At 40.0% G+C, this 10,453-nt stretch overlaps 1 protein-coding gene across 1 annotated transcript in view; it reads right to left on the reverse strand.

Annotated features, from left to right (window-relative positions):
• LOC145345306 (Fc receptor-like protein 3) overlaps nucleotides 1-9,475 on the reverse strand; it is a 36,399-nt gene extending 26,924 nt beyond the window's left edge. Inside the window, exons 1-2 of the mRNA XM_080193122.1 lie at nucleotides 9,418-9,475; nucleotides 935-1,180 (exon numbers count right to left, since the gene is read on the reverse strand). Of these exons, the coding sequence (XP_080049248.1) occupies nucleotides 935-1,180; nucleotides 9,418-9,475 (304 nt within the window). The remainder of the gene's footprint in view (nucleotides 1-934; nucleotides 1,181-9,417) is intronic.
• Nucleotides 9,476-10,453: the final 978 nt, after the last annotated feature.

Raw genomic sequence — 10,453 nt, forward strand, 5'->3', positions numbered from 1 at the left:
GTGTGACAAAACAAAACAATCAGAAGAAGCTTGGAATGCTGGTTTCGTAATGAAGGAGGGTGAACAGTAATAGTGAGGGTCGAAAAGGATGTGTGAATAAATCTATTTTGGGGAATTTTGGAGAAAATCATCCCGCCTTAAAATAAATATAAATGTTAGTATTTGTGACCAACACCTGACGATGTAAAGACAGAAAACTATTTTCCAATCATACAAACTTGCGCAAATTTACATCATGTATCTATATATTTCTCGGAATCCGTCCTACCTGACAAAGGAACTGCACTCTAAAACTAATGGTTTTTGCTACCAAATAAACCTGTTGAACTTTAACCTGGTGTTGTGAGACGTCTTACTGTGTTCACCCCAGTCCAACGCCGGCATCTCCACATCATGTCCATCCATCCATCCAACTATCCATCCATCCATATGTTCATCACTCTATCTATCTATCTATCTATCTATCTATCTATCTATCTATCTATCTATCTATCTATCTATCTATCTGTCTATCTATCTATCTATCTATCTATCTATCTATCTATCTATCTATCCACCTATCCATCTATCTAGCTATCTGTCTATCTCTCTGTCTGTCTATTTATCTGTCTATATAAATGTCGGTCTGTTTGTCTCTGTTCATCAATCTATCTTTCTGACTAACTCCCTGTCGCTTTGTTTGCCTTTCTATCTGTCTATTGGGCTATGTGTCAATCTGGTTACCCGTCCATCAATCTGTCTACCTTCCTATCTGTCTATCTGTTTATCTGTTTGTCTGTCTGCCTACCTATCGATATATTTGTCTGTCTGCCCGTTAGACTATCTGTCAGCCTATCAGGCTGTTTATCATTTGTATGCAACATATTGACTTTCAGACCAGTAAGAAAGCTTACTATTCAAGAGTGATGTCAGGGAATGAAGCTATATATGGTACCTTGAACCTGAACGTTAACACGTTCTGATTTTTTATTGTCTGCAGCACAATGGTACAATCCGCTGTCCTTTGGACTATTGACTTTAATGTTGTACCCTTTTCCCGACTGTTCCATCTGCTCTGAAGGAATCTGTATGCCATCTTTGTAAAATGCTTCGTGTTTCTTCGATATACTTTTGTATTTACACTGGAGATTCAGGCTACTTCCTTCGAAAATTGGAGGCTCGCTCACCACTAATTTTACAGCTGATGATGGAAACACAATTTAGCGGTTAGAGTATTTTTTTCCCCCTTCAACAAAAGATCTGCGTTAAAATGCCCCAGCACATTTCTTACATTATTATTTCCATTCCTCGAGCTGCACATGCATTTCCAAATTCTTGCAAGATAGAACGAAATACGTGGCTCGCTGGTGATGTATTTATGCAGTTATCATCTGTAACATCATCTATGTTTATATTAATTTGTAAAAGGAATGTGGAGTTATATTCAAATTTACAATAACGAGGAGAATGTTGAAGTCGGCCATTAGGTGAAAGGTACCCTCAAATGACAGGCACAGACTGGGCGGGCTGAATGAGTGTATAGTATTTTCTTCGTTGAAAAAAACATAGAAAACTTGGCGGAGTGGACAGAGAGGTGCAAGTTGACATGAACTGTGGAGAAGTTTGGTGTTGTTTACTTTAGTGGTAGGGATAGAGAGAGATTAAGTGAAATAGTAGATAAAATGTATAATTTGGTGCAGTAGTTGAGGGGCCTTGGTCTTTTGTGCGTAAGTCATTAAAGGTGGAAGGGAAAGCGGGTAAAACAGTTAATAGCTTATGTTGTATCCTAGGCTGCATTAATATTTGCTTAGTGTGCATTAGCAGGAAGGTTATGCTGAACCTTCGTAAGTTAGATCTCAACAGCAATATTGCGTGTACTTCTCGGCATCAGGATGTGAACCCACTGGAGAAAATGTGGAAGTTATTTACAAGAATGGTTCCCGCGATGAGAAACTGCAGTTATGACGATGGATGGGAATGGTTGGGACTGTTTTACTTGGAGGAAAATAGCGACGAAGAGAGTTTTATTTTTCAAAATCTGGTAACAGTTGATTGGGAGAAATTGTTGCCTCACGTAAAATTGATCAGCATCGAGTGGAGACATATATAAATTGATTTTCAAAAGAAACAAATATGATACGAGAATATAAAACATATTTTCACACAGCGAGAGATTCGGGTCTGGATGCAGTGCCTGGAATTGCGATGTAGACACATTCGTTCGAGGCATTCAGGAGGACATTCTGTTATTGCGTGAATAAGAAAAAAAGATGCAAGATGAAATGGAAAACAGCAGGGGACAGCCACTAAACCAGATGGAGAGCCATTCTGAACGTTATAGTCCCAATGGTCTCTTTTCTGCACCATAACAGTTCTGTGTTTCTGTAATTATCAGAAGGTTATAATCTTTGGCTGGTATGGACAAATGAAGTAATGCCACGTTTGGATCTATCACTGCAATTTATTCTACATGAGCAAAGGGTTCTGATTGGTTGGCTAGCCTATTCGCCATTGGTGGAAACCTGAAAATGGTAAAAAAAAAAGCCAGTGGGGACTACAGCGTCTAGCTAATTGAACATGTGGATCAGGGTTAAATATATCTGTTATGTTTGAAAGTGTAAATAAACCACAAAGGGATTTTAATTCACCATGTTAAATAATTGCTAACTTAACTTTGCCAGAAAAGAAGAATGTTTAGCAAGTGTTACCTCATAGCAGAATCATACTTATATTAGAAGTTTACTGAATTATAAACTTTTAAGTTAGTAAAATCTGACAAAGGCAAGGAAGACATTTGAAATGGTTACAGTGTTGTGGCTCTCTCTTTCGGACTCTCTCTTGTCTCTCTCTCTGTCTCTTTCTCTAGCTCTCTCTCTGCCTTTCCCTCTATCTCTCTCTCTGTCTGTCTCTCTCTGTCTGTCTCTCTCTTTCTCGCTCCCTCTGCCTCTCTCTCTCTCTGTCTCTCTCTCTCTCTTTCTCTGTCTCTCACTCTGCCTCTCACTCTGTCTCTGTCTCTGTCTCTTACACTCATTCTGTCACTCTCTCTCTCTCTCCCTCTGCCTCTCTCTCTGTCTCTCTGTTTGCCTCTCTCTTTCTCTCTCACTCTGTCTCTCATTCTCTGTCTCTATCTCTCTCTCTCTGTCTCTCTCTCTCTCTCAGTCTGTCTCTCTCTCACATTCTGTTTCTCTCTCTCTCAGTCTGTCTCTCTCTCACATTCTGTTTCTCTCTCTCTGTCTGTCTCTCTCCCTTTGTCTCTCGCTCTGTCTCTTACTCTCTCTCCCTCTCTGTCTCTATCTCTCTCTTGAGACGGTACCAAACGCCAGATTCGTGGAAATCGTTACGTCAAAACAAACATTTTCTGTATTGCACAGACTGAATCTCTAACGAGAGGTGCAGCTGGGATCAAATCGCTCACTTTCCGCAAAAAAAAAGAACCGTTTGTGATTAGCTTTAAAACGTGCTTAGTTTGCTACAGACTCCATTCTGCCGAAGGATACATCGGTGCCTTTGTAGAGAGGAAGGCAAACATTTTCGAAAAGTGCAAAAGATGTTCTGTAAAAGAGCTAAGCTTATTTGATTAACTGCCAGCTTATACCCTTGTTTTCGGAGCAGAACACATTGATTCATTTTTTGTGTTGCGCTAACCACAACATTTCACTTCTCTTTCGATAAAGATTTGCACCTCTGGTCTAAAGAACTACATATATCGCACCGTCTGATACATTTGTTGAAAATTAGGAGGCCAGAAATGTGATGACAGCAGCAGAGTCAGAGAAAAATTCCTGGTTCAGAATATTTTCAAGACAACTAAACGGAAACAACTTAAAAGCATGCTGGATAAACATAGATAATAATGGGGAGCAAGTGTTTTTTTGTTGATGGAAAATGGCGTATGGCTTGTTTTTTTGTTTGGATGAGGTAACAAGAACTGTGTATGCAACTGTTGCTGTTCAGATGATGCTAAAAATAACATCATAAAACGCCAGTCAATCAATACGCTACACAACGTATATGGATAGGACACATAAATGGGAATCAAGATGGTGTAATAAACATGAATTTCAAAAAATATGATATGATGCAGCATCTTTGGGCTGCTAAATAAATAAGAGCCCAAAGTATTGGGAATGTTAACTTACACCAGAAAGAGGATTCGGGAATTGGTCGAAGACAAAGCGTTGAGATAAGAGGAAGATGTTTAGAATGGATGGCAGTAACTGGAGGGATGCCACAGAGATCAGTGTTCAAGCCACAATATATGAATGACTTGGCAAGGGAAATAAATGTCTGTTCATTCGTAATTGGGTGGCAGGAAAAATCGGTGTGAAGGCAAGTGCAGAGTGTGGCAGAAACTACAGAGATATGCATAAAGATCAGTTGAGTAGGCCAAAATTTGGCATACGTAATCTATTGAAGGGAAATTATGTATTACGCACTTTGGTAGGAAGTATGAAAGCTTGAAAATTATTAAAATGCAGGAAAAAAAACGCAAGAAAGATGCAGCAAAGAGCAGTTTAGCATTTCTTGTGCGTAAGCCACAAAAAAAGTGAACATGCACTTTCAGTGGGTAATAGAGAAAGTAACTGAAATGTCGACCTACAGTTCAAAAGTGAAGACAAAAAAAGGGTAGCGTTGCATTTCATTATCGTTTCATCTTAGCACCGTGTTCTCATGCCCAGCAGGCGTTCCTAGGCCTGCTGGATTTTCCACTGAAACCCAAAGCAAACTCGAAGAATAACGCCTCATTTTCTGATTCGGCTCGTTAGAGGCATCTGTACTCACCACTGAGATCAACAACTCTGATAAGTACCCCCAACCCCACCCCCACCCCCCCTCCCGCACCTCATTCCATTTAAAATAACTGCTCCGCCTACCCCCATTTGTAGACAATGTAGTTTGCTATTGATTATTTTTCAGCTCGCTGGCCTGTTCCAACTCCAGCCCGCTCCACCCCTCATGAACATATAACCCTTGCAATTCAAAAGCTTCCATAAACATATTTTGCTCTATCCCTTTTGCCACTATTAGCTATCTTATTTTCCCAATGGCACCATTAATCATTCCCTTTACCTTGCCACCATGCGGTGGCGCTGATGCCTTTCATTGTTAGCGACCTGTGTTTAATTCCCACCTCTGGTGATTGACTCTGTGCAGTTTGCATATGTCCCCTTGTCTGCGTGGGCTTCCTCTGAGTGCGCGGGTTTCCGCCCACACTCCAAAGATGGGCAGGAAAGCATTTCCTCATGACACCAGTCAACTATTTTGGAACTGTATTCATTCCTATTTTGCAAAATAAGAGGTGAACCTATTGAGACATGTTGTACTCTCGGACAGTTTGAAGCAGTAGACGCCGAGAGATTGTTTTCCCTTTGTGAAAGTCTATAATCCCAGAGTGAATTTTCGTTTGTATGAGAAAGAAATGAGGTAGAAATGCTTCTCCTTGGGGGAGTGGGGGGGGGGGGAGGGAGTTGGTCAAGGAAAATATAAACTATCAGGTTTGAAAAACAAGGCAGCAATGGGATATGTAGGGTAGGCGGGGTATGGATGGTATCGTGGCAATCTGATTGGGATTTATTGAGAATGTTGGGGATTATCCTCTCCCAATAATACAAACAATGTAGGAACATTTCATGGGTATCCTCTGGTGCTCGGTCGTTATCCCATTGTCCAAAGATGTGCAAATTAGGACGGTTGTCCATGCTAAATTGCCCTGTAGTGACCTAAGATGTATAGGTTAGATTGATTAGCTGTGGGAAAAGTGTGGGTTTGCGTGCATAAAGTGGAGGGGAGGGCCTTTGAAGGAACCTCTGTCAGGGAGTCGGTGCAGACTCGATGGATTGAATTTCATCACCTGTCCTGTAGGAATCCTGTGACCAAGGAATTGTCCAATTTGGGCCTCAGAACTTTTCATTCGTGGTATAAATTCTTATCTAATCTTTCTTTGCCTACATCTCCGCATTAATCCCAGTCAAGTATCCGTCATGCCGCCCCCTCCACCAACATACCCATTCGCTTCCGTGAATAGTTTCAGTGACAGAGTTTCTGCTCAGAATGCCAAAAACAAATTACTATCTGAGATAAGACTTGCTGTGCCCTCTCTGTATGGGACGAGAAGGCATAACTTTTAAATCTAATCCCCCTGTTTCTAAATAAATAAAAGGTCCTCTGAGCATTTAATTGACTAAGTTGTCTTAGCTTTGTGTCAACCCTGTATTTTGAATTCGTAATCTTGCTCAATTTAAATCAAAGCATATAGAATAAAAGAACACCTACGGTGCAGAAAGAGGTCATTCGGCCCAACAAGTCTGCACAGACTCCCTGACAGTAAGTCCCACCGAGGCCCTTTTCCCAGAACTCCGCATATTTACCGCACTAATCTCCCTGACCTACACATATTGGGACAATAAGGGATAATTTTCGATGGCTAATCCAGCTAATCTGCACATTTCCTACCACACTGTGGGAGGAAACAGGAGCGCCCTGAGGAAACCCACACAGACACAGGTAGAAGGGCAAACATTACAGTCACACAAGCTGTAATCTGGCGCGGTGAAGCAGCCATTGTGCCACTGTGATATCTACTTCTTTCCTTCCAAATAAAGCGGACAGACTTTCATTTGCACATATTATTAGTTAGCTTACATTTTGGCTCCATCTACTTAACCTATCCAAATCTCATTGTGGGCACACTGTGTGCTTCCCATAATTTTCCATCCTACTTTTTTTTGCATCATCAAACTTTGAGATTGTACATGTGGCCCATTCTTTCAGATCAACAGATGGAGAATTTAAATTGCAAATAAATAAGCTTCTGACACGGATCTTACTGGGCCCATATTAGTCAGAATATCAACTTGAAAAAGAGTTTTTATCTTTTTTGGTTCATGTTAATTACTGCATCCTCTATCCTTGCTAATGTGGAACATCGAACATCAATAATTTATCTGGGAAGGTATTATGTGGTATCCATTTCATTTGGAAATTCAGATTCCCTGCAAATAATGAGTCCTCTTTATCAAATATGTTTCTACCGTTTCCAAAGAAGTCTAATAAAATTGTCAAGCGTGATCAAACCTTCTGAAAAACTAAGTTCATTCTGCATTATGATTCTCTAAATATTCCACGAACGCTTCAAAAAAGAATCCCACAATTTTCCCAACCAGGCTTGTCGGAATAACTGGTCGAAAGGTTCATATATTTTGCCTTCATTTGTTCTTGAGTGCCAATCCGCTACTAACATTCAATAACCCAAGGAGTGTTGAAGGATCATTATTAATGCAACAGCTAACTTCCACCATATGTTACAGAGTTTGAATGTCTATGGTTGTCAGTCAACGTGTTCAAGCGCCATGGAAGGCGTCAGTCTAGATTTAACCAAGAAATTGTTTCTCTAATTAAAGTAATTGTTTTTTTTTTGCGCCCGCACTTTTCCACGTGATCTTCTATTTCTGTTAGTCTTGCAATAATTGTTGTGAAGGTTGATCCAAAATATTTGTTTAATATTGCTGTTGTTTCCAAATTTAACACGTAATTATTTATTTCACTTGGATCACCTCACGGAATGTGGCATTCTCTGTCAATTTGTTCTACGTTCCTAATTGTTCCTGAACTGATTGACCTGTAAGGCAATTTCAGAGGGCAGTGCAGAGACAATAATATTGCTGTGTATGCTGAGCTAGGTAAGGATGCCAGATTTCCTGACATCCTTACCTAGTGACATAACGGTTTGATTTTCTTTTGATGTGTTCATGCTGATTTTTGATATTTAATTTATGTTTACACCTAGCTTACAGGGAGGACGTAATTTCCCTGGAGACAGGGCAGATGAAGTTTACACGATTTTTTTTCACCTCTACAAAGCGCAGCTATGACGAAAATGTTGGTTGGGTATTTTGTTTTATTTGGAACAAAGAGTGCAAAATTATGCTTGGAAGAGACAGAGTGGAAAGGAGAAGCTTGTTTCCTTTGGTGAGGATTCAAGAACCAGGCGACATAAATTTAAGATAAGTGGCGGGAGAGTGCACATGAGAAGTACATTTAACACAAATTATGCTGGATGTCTGGAATTCGCTGCCAGAGTTGGTGGTGGAGGCAAAGATCCGAGACCCGTTTTTAAATAGTACCTGGATCTGCACCTTACGTGTTGTAAGATACAGGGCTATTGACCGAATGCTAGAAGATGGGCACCTGGGTGTCCTTTGTCTGACATGGACAAGATAGGCCGAATAGCATCCTTCTGTGTTGTACCTTTCCTATGGTTCTGCTATTCTTCGTTAGTGTTCATTGTTCGTTTCCTGTTCCAGATTTAATTTTATTTAATCTCATTTTACATAGAGGAAACATTCATCATAGATTCCAAAAGCTTGCAGGTTGTTCCCCAGGTAACATTGAAGGCCATGAGGAAATTTGATAGAGAGGTTTTACTTGTTTTGTGGCAAACTGTTTCCAATGGCCTAAGAGCCCAAAGCAAAATACCACTAATATAACACGATTGACAAAGACACAGAGACTACATGGGAAATGGACAAACTGGTTGGCTCGATTTCCTACCCCAAAGCAAAACTATAAAATATGTTTCTTTTCATCCAACAACGACAATAAAAACGGTAACCACCATTATTGCAACTGGCCTGCAACTCCAGTTTACATTGGATAATTTGAAATTTCATCAAATGTTACACTGGTGCTTGAACTCCGGTCACCAGAGCATCCGTCCACTGCTAACACCTCTACACCATCTCTGCGGAAATTTGAGAATATCAAACTGCAATGGAGACATGTTGAATTGAGCTTCTCTCTTTTTTTTCAAGTATCCTGATAAGCAATGTTTTTTTTTGTTGTTGCTTCAGTTAATTATACTCCCGTATTCTAATTTCCACTTTATATTCTACCATATGCGGAATACGATTTTGATGTTCTTCTTATTTTCAACAATGAATTGGATAAATCGTCGAGAGAGAAGAAAGTAAATGAAGGCGGGGGGGCGGGGGGGGGGGGGAGAGAGAGTGGGGGTGGCAATAAGAAGTTAACGTATTGAATTTTAAACATGTCCTTACTAATACAGGGTGGTCAATTGTGCTTGAAAACCTGTGGTATCTTTTTGATTATTCTTTTCTAATTTAGTTATCTAGATGCACCAAAGCTTTTGATCAGCATATGGAAAATTGAAGACGTGATTTGAAATAAGTAATTTATTTTCTCTTCTGGTCACCCAAGGACCTTCAACTAGTCTGCAAAATTAAAGCTCGTGGGATTGCAGGTGATATATTTGCATTGTTCCAAAATTGGTTAGCAAGTAGTAACCAGAAATTAGGAATACGTCGTCTTTTTTGAAGTGGCAGGCAGCAAATAGTGAGCGCCTACTCGGATTGTGGCAAGGCAAATGACATGTTACCCACCATTGCAAGATGATTTGAGTGCCGGAGCAAGGATGTTTACCAAGGCTGTGTGAAACCACGACTGGAGTATTGCGCAGTTTTGGTGTCTTTTCCGACATGTCAAAGAGGGTAGTTCCATGAGAATAATTCATGAAATGGTGGCATTGCCGTTATAAAATGAGATTGTGTCGAACGGAGTTAAATCCAATGGAAGATGATAAAGTGCACCATGGGCCCTTTGTATTGTTTTTATAAAGGCTGTTCATCTTCCAATTCATGTATTTAGTCATTTACCAGTCATAAAGAGTCGGTTACCAAAATCGTTACTCTTCCATATATCCTCAGCTGAAAGCTGTCGTGCATTGAATATATTGTGATCGAGTAAATGAGTAGCTTTGAAGCAGATCACTAAGGTTCTAATTAGCTGAGCAGATTAAATATATCCCAATCTTTGCGATGTCTTGTTCAATTGAAACGTTAACTAGACTTCCAATGTTCTTTGGTTTATAGGCCAACTCTGTTTTTGGACTCTGGGTGGCCCAGTTAAAATGTTACAGATTTGAGGATACAGCATGGTTATAGATCGCAACAGACCGTTCAATAAATGTAATTATTGTCAGAGATGCAAACGATGTTCACATACCTCCGAAGATCCATTGTTGTGTGATTGGCACTAAAAGAGGGGAGAAATGAACAATATTATTATCTATGACCACATAGAATACTGTGTAAATTGCAGAAGGCTGATAGCTGGAGGGACTAATAAAAAGTAGTTTGTAATTCTCTGAAGAGACAAAGAAAACTGTGTGTCGTTTGATATCATGTTATACTACCCACTAGATATTCCGTTCCATTATATGCGAACATATAGGAATTGACAGGCATTAATGGCTCCCGCCCCGCCCCTGCGTCCGGAAAAGAAACACAAATATCACTGAAACCCCAAACAAATTTCATGCAAAACACAAGTGTACTCCTCAGAGACAATCGACGATGTAATGTATTCCACATAATGATTTTCTCACGAAATTTTAAGTGGAGCATTTTTTTTTGTGAGGTGAAGACGGTACCATCAATGGTCACGCTAGTTGGACAAA

The sequence above is a fragment of the Carcharhinus amblyrhynchos genome, chromosome 7 (genome assembly GCF_965287045.1).
Source record: "Carcharhinus amblyrhynchos chromosome 7, sCarAmb.v2.hapA, whole genome shotgun sequence".
Classification (NCBI taxonomy): Eukaryota; Metazoa; Chordata; class Chondrichthyes; order Carcharhiniformes; family Carcharhinidae; genus Carcharhinus; species Carcharhinus amblyrhynchos.